The 14,399-nt window shown below is 41.4% G+C and overlaps 1 protein-coding gene across 2 annotated transcripts; it reads left to right on the forward strand.

Annotated features, from left to right (window-relative positions):
* The first annotated feature begins 1,433 nt into the window (after positions 1-1,433).
* Positions 1,434-6,740, forward strand: tnip2 (TNFAIP3 interacting protein 2). Of its 2 annotated transcripts, none has more exons than XM_028016302.1 (6): positions 1,434-2,168; positions 3,643-3,936; positions 4,027-4,116; positions 4,211-4,474; positions 4,570-4,686; positions 5,644-6,740. In XM_028016302.1, the coding sequence occupies exons 1-6, from the start codon at positions 1,848-1,850 to the stop codon at positions 5,953-5,955; spliced, it is 1,398 nt and encodes a 465-aa protein (XP_027872103.1). In that variant the 5' UTR covers positions 1,434-1,847; the 3' UTR covers positions 5,956-6,740. The 2 variants fall into 2 exon arrangements, with proteins under 2 accessions (XP_027872103.1, XP_027872104.1); XM_028016303.1 differs by having other exon boundaries at positions 5,647-6,740.
* The last annotated feature ends 7,659 nt before the right edge of the window (positions 6,741-14,399 follow it).

Consider the following 14,399-nt stretch of genomic DNA (forward strand, 5'->3'; position numbering starts at 1 on the left):
ATGTCTGAGTAAAGAGAACTGAATAGATGTTCACGCCACACGTTTCAGATTCTTTTTGTGAAAGATTTTAAGATATCTATTTTTCCACCCCACAGAAGTCAGTGGTGGTTGCAACAAAAAGGTTAAACAGGTGTGAATACTTTTGAGAGGCTGTGTTATAGTTAATATGTGACTATTATTGCTCAGTTTGTCCTGCAGCCTGTGGATCCAGCATTGCAGTCCACAGTAGATACAATGTAGCTCACCACCATTAGTGTGTGAATGTGTGTGTTGGAGTCTTCTGGATTAGATAAAAGGCTTTATCATGTTATGACTAAGGTACAATCCATCCACTTCAGTATGAGGAATATTATATTAAGTACACAGAATAATGGTTGTAAAAGTAGAGCTTCATGAGGTCATCTTCACTGGGATGTTGGAACAACTCCGTACATCATCCACTGAATCAGAAAGAAAAATGCAAAACCCTTTACTGTGTCACGTATTCAATGATTAACAGTCACTGACAATGCCCTAGCTGCGCAATTCACTAAATGATCCAATTACGTAATGAGCGAGAAGGGCGTCCGATGCGTTTGTTGCTCTGGGAAATCTGGAAACGGAACAAAGGTTTGGAATATGGACAGAAAGTGCTTTAAAAACTGACATCCCTGTTGGGATTTGAATGAAACACAGTGTGGAAACCCGGATGTGAGAGTGAGGCATTTTTAGGATCATTGTTTCATACAGTAAACTGTCTGCTGAAACCCTCAGTGTCATTAGTTCAGAGCCTAAAAAGAATAATTTACATAAATTCAGATTTTTCTTTTATTATTTCATTCAAATATTATAAAGCATTAAAAATTAAATAAATCTCACAACTCTCCACTATTCTTTAAATATTATTTAAAGGCTTTTTTGTTGTTGATTTTCACATCTTCTATTACACGTTTATTTTTCTTCCAATCAACTTTTCATTGTTTATGTTTATGTTCAGTCTCTTTAGCAACAACCTTTGTGGCTTGTCCCCCATATAGATGATGTCAATGACTGTCTGCAGGGCAACTTTCAAGTCTGCAGCTTCCCCATTCTTGTTTACACCATATTTTGTCTAAATTATGGTTTACTTTGGACAAAATTAACATAGCATATATATTTTTTGGTTTAAACAGTTAGTGGTATTAGAATATTTAACAGTAGATAACCATAAAATTACTGGAATACAGTAAGAACTCCATGCATCAGACTGTCATTTTCTGACACAGTGTGTTATAGTTCTTCAGTGGCTTCATAATAAACAGAAATGCATTCTTGAATGAATGTGTGCTTTGGCTTAGCCATTCCAACTAAATCAGCGACGTGAGTTAGCATTTTCAATTACTAAAATGCGCCTGCATGAAGAGAATTTGATCATGCCGAACAAAGGTGCGAGAGCTCGAAATTACGACGTCCTTGAAGGCAGCATTCGCGTTTCCTTTTCAGCCGCTGCCGCAGAAACCCGAGCGAAAGAAAGTTGAGTTTTTATGAGTTTTTGTAGGTTAACAATTATTGCCGTCAGTCAGTTTACTGCTGTGTCGCGGGGCTGTGGGGCTTTGAACGGCGGCAGCAGGCAGGCAGGCTGACTGACTGGGCTCCGTTTTGACGAAGCTAAAAAAAAAAAAAAAAAAAAAAAAAAGTCCGCGGGGAAGTTCCCCAGGAAATCCCCGTTCGGGGATATTATTCTCGACACTGATGCGCCAAATCTCCGGTAGAATTTACCTCCTCGGTGCATTTCTAAAAGACACGGGGTGAGAGGCAGAGGCGTCAAATGCCGGATGATTATTATTAAAAGACCCGGTCGGTGTTGAATCTACTAAAATAAGTCCGCCATGGATAGCGCCAGCATGGGCTCCGAGGGAGACGCGCTGCTGAGGGAGAGGACGCGGAGCTACGGCGTCCTGAACACCCTGTACCACGAGACGCGCGGGGAGATGGAGCTCCTCAACAAGCAGCTCTGCGTGAAGGACAATATTATTGCAGACCTAAAGAGCAGGCTGGTCAGACACGAGAGGATGTACATGACGATGGGAGACGATGAGCCCGTGGTCATCGGTCCGTCCAACTCCCTGGTGGAAAGCCTGCTGTCAGAGATCTGCAAGCTGAAGCAGAAGAGAAACGACATGGAGGTGAAAGCAGCCCGACAAGGAGAGGTAAACCCCGGGGCAAGAGCTCCGCATTTACCTGTATAGTTGGAAGAAATCACTCCTTTTGAGTGTGTTCATTAACTGTATTTATTTAAAGTAATTAAAGACATTTTCAACAGAACTCCCAGAAACACAAACAGGCCAGCTATTATTATATTATAGGAATAAGGAATTCTATTTGCCACTATTTAAGAAAATAAAAATAAAAAAAAACATGAATTTACAAGGGCGGTACTAGAATAAAGTCGTACTGGGGTACAAAATCTAACAGTCCAGATGAACATTTTCATTTAGATATATGATTAAAAATATAAGCCAATAAGTCTTAAACTAAACTTCCATAAACATACTGGTCTTGTGTGAATTTTGTTTTCCGACGTTTTCCTCCTTTTTACTGTGGCTTAATTTTCCCTGTGGTATGTTTGGAAAAGATCGATCAGTAAAGTTTTGAGAAGATATACCCGTCATCAAATGATCTTAGAATTATTTCATGAGAACAGACAAGAAAAAAAGATTTTGTCCAATTTTATGGGCAGCAGCGTGTGTGAAGACAGAGACACGTCCAGCATGTATATAAATATTAGCTTTATATACAAAGCCAGACCCAGATTATATTTAAATACATTTTTTTTATTATATATATATATGTGTGTGTGTGTGTGTGTGTGTGTGTATTTAGACATCCGTCTGTGTTTGTTCCCAACACACGAACACATTAGTGATGGATGGTTGTCCTATCATTTATCAGTATTGTGGGGGGATATTGTGATTAGAGCTGTAATTTATGGTTTAACTTTTTAAATTTTTACTTTTTTCTTTCTTTCATGTAACTACAAAAACTGTCAATATGGACGTAATTGTTACGTTATTTCATTTTCTTCCTGTTGGCTCGATGAGAGCTTCACCAACTCTTGTTCTACAATAGTTTCTATCATAACGAGAGCTGTGTGTGTGTGTGTGTGTGTGTGTGTGTGTTTGTTGACCTCTGGCTGCAGGCACTGAAACCTTTTTTTTCTGTCAGTTTTGACTATTAAATCATTTCTCGTCCTCACACTTATAATAATTGTAACAATGATCAGGAAATCAATTTTTCAGTCTAGAGCCAAATCCATACATATCTAAAGTCGGGCTGTGTTTGATTCATCCAGCTTATTGCTTAACATTTATATTATTTCATTAAATTAGTTGAAATATTATAACATGTGCTAGAAACATGCCTCTGTTACTATTTTTTCTGATGTAGATCATGACTGTTTTTATAGCATTAGGCAACAGATTGAAACATTTTGCCTCTTGCCAGTTGACAGCTAAACATAGAAACCAGCTCCTCAAGACCCCAATGGGAAAAGTGTGTATGATGATGAATGGATGGAAACATTTTCAAGAAAATATTCAAATCCCAAGCAAAATAACTCACTATAAATAATTGGAATAAACTATTACAGTGGAGTATTTCTAAAATATTTTTTTTTCCTTGTAGGAGATCCAGAGGCTGACTGCACAGATCAGGGAGAAGGAGCTGGAGCAGGAGCGGATCCGGAGTCAGCCGGACCACGAGAAGGACCGGGAGATCCAGAGGCTGCGGGCAGCCCTGGAGGAGCGCGAGCGGGCCGAGGCCACCCGGAGCGTCCTGTGCTCGTCGCTGGCCGAGGAGGCCGACCAGCTGCGCGGCCAGCTGGGCGCCACCGTTAAGGTGTGCCAGGAGCTGCTGGCCCGGCTGGAGCGGGAGAAGAAGGGAACAGGAGGAGAAGTGGAGGAGCAAAGTGCCAAGGAGGTGTGTGTTCAACTCTCCTTCTGCTGTGTCCGTCTTTCAGTTTTTTCCTCCTTTTGCACCATTTGAAGTCTTTCTGTGGCCTTTCTGCAGACACCGGAGCTCTCCGACCTGAATGCTGCTAAATCCCAAATCCGCCAGCTTCAGGGAGAAAACCAGCAGCTGAAGCAGCGCGTGTCTTACGTGAGTCTCGGTTTAGCATTCCCACATTCGGCCCAAACGGCTAGCCCGGTGTGGGGGTCACAGTTCAAACCGTGTGGTTGTGTTCGGCTTGCAGGTGCAGGATTTGAACTCCCAGTGGCAGAAGTACGACTCCAGCAGGGAGGAGTACATCCGGGCGTTGGGTCAGAAGCTGAAGGAGAGCTCCGGGCCGGGCCTGATGCCGGTCGTGGGCTCCATCCGGACCGGCCTGCTCCACCAGGAGATTTCCAGGCTCAATGCCCTCCTGGAGGAAAAAATCAGGGAGTGCTCCAGGCTGGGCAGAGAAGTGGAAGACATAAGGAGGCAGGGGCATGAGAGAATCCAGACCCTGGAGCAGCAGGTGGGTTTCCACTCCATTGAGGGATTATACAACCAGACTCATTCAGTGTTTATCACCTGGAAACAGTGAACATTGGTGATGTTTTGCTTTTCCAGGTCCTCATCTACACTGAAGACTTTAAGTCGGAGCGTGCCGACAGAGAACGAGCTCAGGGTCGGATTGCGGACCTGAAGGAGCAGATTTCTCAGTTAAAGCAGCAGCTGCACAAACAGGTCAGGCGGAACACACTTCTATCAGGTGGATGTAGAGCCGGCCCAAGGCATTAGCAAACCGACCAGGTGCTTAGCAACCTGAAACTAACAAAAGGAGCCCAAGAACACAATACCTGCCATAGAAGGCATCTTTACAGAATAATTCATATCCATGGTGGATTTAGATTCTGACAGGAAATGAAACTTACATCTCTGAAAAACATCATTACATGTTGAAAAACATTTAAATATCTTGTTTTTGGTTCATCTTTAAAAATTCCGTATTGAATGTTAGAAATCCTCAATAATCAATAGAAAAATGAATCTTTTAAACCCCTGGACTGTCACAAGGCCCCCGCTGTCCTCATGGAACCATTCACTCACATCTGGTGGGTTACAGTTAAGGGGTTAATTACCAGCTATTTGTGTCCGGCTGTATTCCTACCTCTCCTTTCCAGAGTCTTTGTGGTTGGAGGGCCTCCTTGCCAGCAACCCAATCTTTAGAGACAGAAGAATAGAAATCATCTTTATTGTCCCACGGTGGGGAAATTCAGATGTAACAGCAGCATGTCACACAAAAAGTGTTGAAAACATGTAACAAACAAGCGTAAGAACATTGATTGTAATAATATCATACTTTACCAGATTATGATGTAAAGATACTGTGCAGTTAGAACAGAAATATCGTACTTTAGCTCCGTCCAAAGGTTTTTCATCAATTTTAAGTCAGTCACTCCAAAACATTAATATTACTTCCAGTCAGAAGAAACATGTTGGTAAAAATAAACTCAAATCCACCAGGAGTATCAATAATGAACACATTTGGAGTTAACTGTAAAAATTGCTATTAGCTAAATAATGGTAATTTTGCAGTTGTGCGTTGGGGGTCCTCAGTCACATTCTGTTTAGTAATCAAAGTAATCTTGGGCCGGTTCTGGGTGGGATGCCCGTTGGTCTGACCGGGTCTGTGCCTCTCAGCAGGGGTCCGGCAGAGATGGCCGGGATGTTGTCCCCTTGTGTCACGTCCACATCGGTCACCGGATGTCCCCGAGGCGAAACAAGGACTCCTCAGAGCCTCGGCTGAGGATGGCTGCCGACCGGCAGCAGCAGCAGGCGGCCACGCCGCCGCCACCACAGCCCGCCGCAACAGGGCCAGCAGCCGCCGCGGCAACAAACTGGAGCGAATGCCCGGGCCCGTCGGAGCTGCAGTGTCCGCAGTGTCACGCCAGGTTCAACGACACGGAGGCCGCAGAGTGCATGAAGCATTTCGACGAGTGCGCCCGGCTATGAAAACGGCCGTCTGTTGCTGAACACTGCAGGGAGCACTACAGCGCAGGGAACGCGAGCGACTCGGACGTCAGAGCCGCTGACTACAAACCAAACAACTGACTGAAGACTCTTTGCAAACAGTGAACCCAAAGTTCCCCTGCAAGCCTTTCTGCGTCTGCATCTGCATCCACACCGTCTTCACTGCTCTCCTGTGGCAGGAGAGGAGGCCAATGCAATATATATATACATGTATGTATAGATATAGATATGTGTATGTATATATAATGTGAAATACCTCATGGTTAAATTACAAACTTGCTGCACTTTCTTTACATTTAACCAAAAGACTGATCGTAGGATTGTACGATTGAGATGATTGATAAGCTTCTTCCTTTGGAATCCAGACACCTAGTCGTTCATTTGGTGCTATTGTTGTTATTATTATTATTTTTTAATGTTTATTATTTTTTATTGGACTTACTATTATTCTTCAACAAAATATATATTTTCAATGGCAGATGTAAAATATAAAAGTGTATTGCTATATTGATATTTATTCTCTTTTGTATATCTAACTGGAAGACACGAATCGTTTTAGTGCAATCATGTGTTCTCTCGTTTCCAACCCGGGTCACGATATATTCATATATATTTTTTGCAAACCTTTGGGATCAAGTAAGCGTGAAATATTTCGCAGCAAGACAAAAACATATTTGATCAAACAGTTTCTTTGTAAAGATTGCATCCTAGCTGACAACACAGTTGTTGTTTTTCAGTATTTTTGTAATAAACCCTGCTGACAGGCACTCTTTTTTTCTCTTGCAAGTTGATTTGTATCGTTTGAAATTCGTCTCCATTATTCTGTTGTTTTGTTTCATTCTTGAGACAGTCTGCAGCTTGAAGCTGGAACCGCAGATCATGGACCGACCACAAAGAGTTGGCACCGCTTAATCTAAATCTGTGTGCTCGTCTTTTGTAGCGCGTCACGTGTGCTTGTGTTTGTGAGCGGTGGAAAACCCCTTCCCAGCACTGCCTGAATGGGCACGCTGTGCTGCCACGGCCGGATTCCCAGCTGTTTGTGTCGAGCCGAGGCGAACTCCACAAGGGCATGAAAGGGGGAATGAGCCGGAGTCACGCCCAAACCTCAACAACTGCCTGCAGATGGGTCGGTGTATAAATCAGACCCTGTGAAGTATCACGAACCCGGCAGTGGCGGCAGGCGGGCGCTCCCTTCGGTGAATCAGTTGTCTTGGGTTCAGTGTGCAAAGCACAGGAAGCTGGACATCCCCTGTTTTTAAAAAAGGAAGTAGGCAGTTGCAGAGCGAAGAGAAGACAAATCCAAACAACGTTTGTGTATTTGAGAGAACGATCACTTGCTGTACCTGCTGATGTTGGCTCAGACAATGGAACGTTTTTAATCTAGACCAAAATGAAACCGAAGAACACCAGGAACTGCTGATATGTTTGTGACATAAGTTATCTGACTGTGGCTGGTGTTTGGTGAACTTCACACCAACTTCATTTATGTCACTCGAGTCACACTGCAAACACAAAACATTTTTATGTGACAGAGCATCACAAATTCATGCACTTTCCCACCTTACAAATCCACATCTGATACCCCTAAATAAAAACCCAAAGCCATTCTGGTGTCTAATGAGTAAACAGATGAATAGAACCTCAGTGTGACTCCAGCTGTCCTGCGAAGGCCTCAAGTTGCTTGAAGAACAAACAGCTTCCGGAAAACCAAAGAACACGGCAGACAGGTGTTAAAAGCATTTAAACACCCTCAGATGATCAAACAATATCCCAACTTTGAAGATCTCGTGAGGATACAACCCTACCGAGAACTGAGAGGAGGGGCAAGGTGAGAGGCCCACTGTGGAGGAGCTGCACAGATCCACACCTCAGCTGGAAACATATTGGACACAGCAAAACATGGAAATAATAGCTCTGGTCAGATATGGTGGTGGCAGCATCATGGTGTGGGGGACGGGGCAGCTGGTCAGAGTTCAGGAGGCAGAGATTCACTTTCTATCAGGACAACAACTCTAAACATGTAGCTAAAGCTGTTATGGAATGATTTCAATAAAAAAAATATTCAGTCAGACATAAGATTTTTCAATTCAGTTTACTGCAGTACAATAAACTCAATCGATTCTTCAAAGTGGATTAAAAAGTGTCTCCCTAAGGAGACCCAGCAGATTGCTTCGCATTGCTGACCTGCGAGCATTCGCTCCTCCTGGACCAACATGTCGCCCTGGCGTCGTGTCTCTGATTTTACAGCAATCCCTCGTACCCAGCAGGCATGTAGCCACATGTTTCAGTCCTTGCTTGACACTCTTGCGTGTTTTCTGACATAGACATCACAAACAAGTTGGCGTGCCGCCGTGCGTACCCGTACACGTGTTGCTTCTTGGCGACAGCAGGTGTGTTATCTGGGGTCAGATCTGCGCTCTGGGGTTGCGAAGAATATGGCGACATTCAAGGTCACATTTGAAATAAAAAACCTGGTCATTACGGCACATGGGAACTCCAGTAGCCACTATGCATTCACTCAATGCAGAACGACTTTTAATGCCGCATGAAAAATTCAGAATCGTGGACAAAAAAAAAATGGTTTCCATAAGTGTCATAGGAAAAACTCATTACACCACATGATTCAACACAATGACAAGTGACCTTTGGCACACATAACCTGAAGAGGTTTTCTGCCTGATTTAGTCAGTCTCTTAAGATGAAAAAAGCCCCACTTGTCTTGCAGGATTGTTTTAGTATGTTAGGGGTTGTAGGCATTGACTTATACCATTTCTTCTTAATTATCAGACTCCACCATTTGCAACATTTCACCACATGTCGGGTGTTTTGGGCTGTAGAATACAACCCCCACATTGTTACTGCACTATTTCTGTTAAAGGAGCAGTGCTATGTGTTTTCTAGACACATTTCATAATTCAATCAAGTAACTATGTTGCCTTCAGTTATTAAATGTCAAAATACTGTGTATATAGTGTATGACTTAAAATAATTGACAGTGCCTTGAAATTGGGCCTCTGTCTCTTTAAGAAACTCCTGCTCTTTCCAACAGGTTGCCTCTAAGAAGTCAACACAACATTACTCCTCTGTTAATCCTTTAACAAAGATTTTGCGCGCGTTGCATGGAAAAGTGCATCCTATAACAAGCTCAGCACAATTAGGTGTTTGCTAATTGCTGCTGGCTAGTCTGAAGGAGCTGAGTGGCGGAGTCCCGGGGGAGGCCTGCTCAGAAGCTTAGAACCTGCAGCTTCCAGGAGGAGCTTTGTCCTTGAAGCAGCGCTCCGCCCCACCAGACCTTTTACACAGCCAGATGGTTGCCATGGAGATTAAAGGATTTCTCAAATGTGCATGAAATAGCAAAAGCAACACCCCAGGTATGTTTTTGATGAAGGGATAACATTATGACATGATGCACATCTCAAAAAAAGTCGATTTTATGTAATTCTGCAGCAGATCGCCTATCAGGTTTGTTTGTTAAAAGACATTTGAAATATGGATCACAGGAATTGATCATTATAAATTAAGAGAAAGAAACAAGGAGCATGAGCTGGTCTGCTTGGAACTCCAGGTTCAGACCAGAAGTTTATGATAAAGGATTTACAGCAACCTGCAACATGGTAGAAAAGGGTTTTAATAACTAAATTTGGACCAGCCGATCCAGATCAATGTCGATATTTACAGATAAGAGAAAGAGAAACAAACTAACATAAGTAAAACAGAATGATGATAGAAACATCACTTTCACATTGATAATGAATTGTTTTGTGGTTTATTTAGATGCAGCTTTACAAAGATGCGTCAATCTGGGTCAATTCCTTTAATCAGCCACACTGGAGTGTTTTCATGCATGAACGACCCGTTTAAGGCCTCATCACATCACAGCATGTCAATCCAAATTAAATCCCAACTTTGACTAGGCCTCTTGAAAAACCTTCAATTCATTTTTTTTTCGTAGCCATTCAATGCAAGTCATTCAGTTCCCGAAGCAGCAAATCAGCAACACACTGCAAACCAACATGTTTGATTGTCAGCATGGCGGGGAATTTCTCTAAAATGCCCCAAAAAATGTACTTTTGTTTTATTAGAATATTTTCCCAAACGTCTCTGGCATCATCATTGGTGTTTTTTGTTTTTTTGCTAATATGAGACAAGAATTGCTCTTCTTTTTGCTCAGAAGTGGTTCTGGCCGTGGAACTGCCCCATGGGATACTTTCAGTGATTTTAATGATTTTATTTTTCACCTGTTCCTTCATTTCCTTACACTGGGGCATGAAGTGTTGCTCAGGCAGTCTTGCCCACTTCATGTTGCCAGTTCTGATTGTACAGTTACCCGACATCACAGCTAATTTAGCATTTTAGCTAGGCTACCAGAGAGCAATGGTCTGTGCTGGAGAAGTTATACTGAGAGTAGAGTTTCTATTATCCAAAGCAGTTCTGATGAAATATTTTACAAACTTTTGACATTGAAATTTTTGTCTTATAAAAAAATATTTGAGACCATTAAGTGCAGCTTTATGTGATTTCAAGATTACCTCACATTATCCAAGCCTTACAGTGAGTCTTACAATGGTATCACATGTCAATAATTAACAACGAAGGGGAAATACTGGAGGTCAAAAGATTTCCAATGCATTGATTTCACTAATAAGACTTTATCTTATGTACCCACAGAAGCACTGCTTCCATATTTGGCTTTTAAAGGGCAGTTTGAAAATGTTGTCTGAAAGCAAGCCACACACACACACACACACACAGAGGAGCTGACATACAAAAAAAAAAAAAAAGCCACGAGGTCTCTGTTGGGGATTCTCCCCCCGCCAGCTCCCTCCTACGCCTTACAACAGGGTCTAAAAGTGACTGAACTTCCACACAAGTGCTCAACCCACCCATCTCAGAGTGGAAAGAAATAGGTCACAAGTCCCCACCTGAGTCTCTGGGAACTTTTCTAAGAAACAAAGATTTTTTTTTTTGGAAAAAAAAAAAGAGAAAGGTTACAGCAGAGGATCAGTTCCTGTCAGAAACTGGTTTTCAAAGCAACTGAAGGTAGCCGTCGTACACCCAGACAGGAAAAAACTTTAGCCTTACACTTATCCAGGCAAACACAGAATGGATGGATACAACCATTAATCTTATGTGAATCCTAAAAGAATGGGAATTTCCCTCCATTGCGTGGAAATTCCCAAAACAGCATACAGGTTTATTCAAACTAAACGGATTGCTGTGGCCATAAGGAGATCATTTTGATTCAATATTTATTGATTGACTCAGTGGGTATTAATGTAAATTGCTTCTTTTTGTTTTTTCTTGGTAGCAAGTCAGTGGTTTAAGCCATCAGCCACCTAAACTTCACTGAGGCAGATTTTAGCCTGAGAAGAAGAAGAAGAAGGGGATTCCCTCGTTGGAATTGTACGCCATCCTGAGATGCTCCAGGCACTTTTGGAATGAAAAGAACAGCATTCTTATTTCAAACTAAAAAGCGTCTCTCATTCCTTTAAATTAACCTACAGAGACAAGAATCAGCCCCCACCTCCACTCACTGTCAGGCCGATCTGTGGAGCACACGTTTGCTTTTTACACATCCATTAGGGAAACTTTTGTAGGAATCTCTTGGTTCAAGGAAGTTTAACTTACTCTTATTTTTAATAGCATCAACTCAGAGCGCCCATCTGCAGATGTCAAAAACAAATCTGTTCCATTATCACATTTTATTTAGATTACGTCCTACGTTTGTGTCTCATACAATTTTTCGGGGTGTTTTTGACTCGTCCACATTTGCGTAGATTTGCCTAAATGTGGTAGGTCCAAAATTACATCAGCACTGACTGAGAGAAAGCGCAAACTACAAACAGTCAGACTGTCATTCATACCTGAAATGATTTATGAGTCATATGTGGTAGCTCTGGCAAGCACAATAAAATTTTTTAAAAAGAACCTAGCATCTTCTCCTGTATGAGGTTTTACCACAATACTCATCGGGTTGGAACTCATAGTGAAATCCCACTGTTTTAATGTGCAGCAGCTCTCAGTACAAGTTAAGAGGAAGCAGAGATGAACTCAACTTTACCTCACTTCCTCTTCCTTATTAGTCATTTGGGCTTTTTATAAGAAAGCATGAAAATGCTTCAGCTTTAGAGCCAAATGCATTTGACATAGAAATCTAAAGGCATTTGGGGGGCTGGGGGAAAAGAGATTTCTGCATCCTTAATTTCATCCCTTAGTCCAGAGTTTTTACACAACAAACATCAGAAGACTTCCTTAATTATTCAAAACCAATGCGCTGATCTCATCACAGCACCATTCAACAGGAAAGATGGGACTTGTGGTGAAGAAAAAAAATAGTTTCCTTGAATTAAGATCAATTAGTCAAGTGTATAGTTTCCCTAGTTATTATAAGATGCCTTCCAGTCAGTATAACTAACCAAAAATAGAGGAACAGGGTTAAATCCATGATTCAATACCTGTCCCAAATTTCATCTGGAGTTAAGTGATAAACAGATAAAGATCTGTAAAACCCTTAAGTCATCGAAACAGCGGCTTTTTTTTATTTGACGTACATTGCAACTGAAACTTAAGTCTTGGGATCTACTTGACTCAGTTGCAAAGCCCCTCTTCATTGATTATGACTGTTAATTGGAGGATTTCCCATAAGGAACTGGTACATGAACGTGTGACTCACCCTGCAACTCCACATAGCCGCAGACGTGCAGAAGAGCAACAATTGGTGAAAATTCCTGCCATTGTGCCGGCAGCAATAGCAATTCAACCCCTTGAAAAAACAATGGTGACATAGTGGTTTTTGCCAAAAATCAACTTTGTCGGTATATTGTGTATGAGATGGAAATATATGTGATGGACAGCAGCATCAAACTCCAGCGTCTTCAACAGTTGTAATTATAGTTAGATCACAAATGCATTTAACTGAATCCAAATGCATCTGTAATTTGATTAGTAATATTTGTAAATAATGATTAATCTAAAAAAATTACAATATGCTTTCCAGTGAGGGACATTTATCAAAGTACCTTTTTTTATTTTACCCCTCCAGGGGGTCTTTTGTGGGCTCTAGTGTCCCTTATATGACAGTAGACTGACAGGAAACGGGGAAGGAGAGGGGGGAAGACATGCGGCAAATGTCGTCGGGTCCGGGAGTCGAACCCGCGACGGCCGCGTCGAGGACTCAAGGCCTCCAAATACGGGTCGCGCTAACCGCTACGCCACCACGGCACTCCCCATCAAAGTACCTTTTGAAAAAAAAAAAAAAAAACTTTTAAGTAGGTATTCAACATAATTTTTTATGAAATTCTCATTTCTGTGTTAATGCTTTTTTTAAATATAATTTTAAAAGTTTTTTTTGTCCATTGGCTGGAAGCGGAAAAAACATTAACAAAAGTCTAAACAAAAAAACATCTCTGTATTTTGTTGAAATTAATTAAAATTCCAACAAATTTTGGAATTTGTTGGAATTCCAAACAAATTGGAATTCCAATTTGGAATTACCGTAATCTAAATGTGTTTAAGTTACTGAAAGCTCATAACCTCTTAATAATATTCTAATTTATTAAATGGGTCTATCCCTTAAACCCACTAATCATTTTTAAGTGACTTGAGATGAGATTTGTTGGGAATTGACACAATGTAAATTAACTTCAGTAGTTCCAATGACTCTGCTTGAAACCAATGGAAAATCCAAATATTCTTCATGATGGAAAAGAAAGAAAGCATAAGCATGATGCTTTAGTCAGGGTAAAACGTCAGGAGACAAACCTGGGTTCATCTGTATGTTTCCTTCCCCTTGTTCACTCTCATACCAGTATGTTCAGGAAAAGCCACAATTAGCTGTTAAGACAGCAAAACGGGAGACAAAAATTCCTCCAACTGGCAAAACTCACTTACCTTCAATTCTGGTTACTTTAATGAAAAGTATTTTCTTGTCCAATTTTTTGACACAAAACACTATTTTTCCATCTTAAGAGTATCAGGCATTAGTACAGTTGCTGGGGTCACAACTCACTGTAGTACCTCTATCCACGTAGAAGAAACATTTTTCATTCAATGAGATACTAAAAGTTACGTGATATACAGAAGAAGGTAGGGGGGAAAAAGTACTTGGTCAAGCCAAATCGGAGTTTGTTTCCAAGTCTAGATGGTTAGCATAACAGCTAGCTGCAACAGGAAGTTAGAAAAACAAACCTATTTTGTTTTGTACATGTTGAATAAAAGGTCACATAAAAGCATTATAACTCAAACATCACTTTCACTTGTTTCACTTGATCATCCAATGCTAGCTCTGCTGTACAGCTGGCTGAAACAGGGCGTTAAGAGGCAAATCCCTTATTTAGGAACAAACTAGAGCAAATGTTATCTGTAATCCTGTTATACAAAGGGACAGAAAGAAAAACCATTTTAGTCAAATCAATATGTGCTTTTTT

The sequence above is a fragment of the Xiphophorus couchianus genome, chromosome 5 (assembly GCF_001444195.1).
Source record: "Xiphophorus couchianus chromosome 5, X_couchianus-1.0, whole genome shotgun sequence".
Classification (NCBI taxonomy): domain Eukaryota; kingdom Metazoa; phylum Chordata; class Actinopteri; order Cyprinodontiformes; family Poeciliidae; genus Xiphophorus; species Xiphophorus couchianus.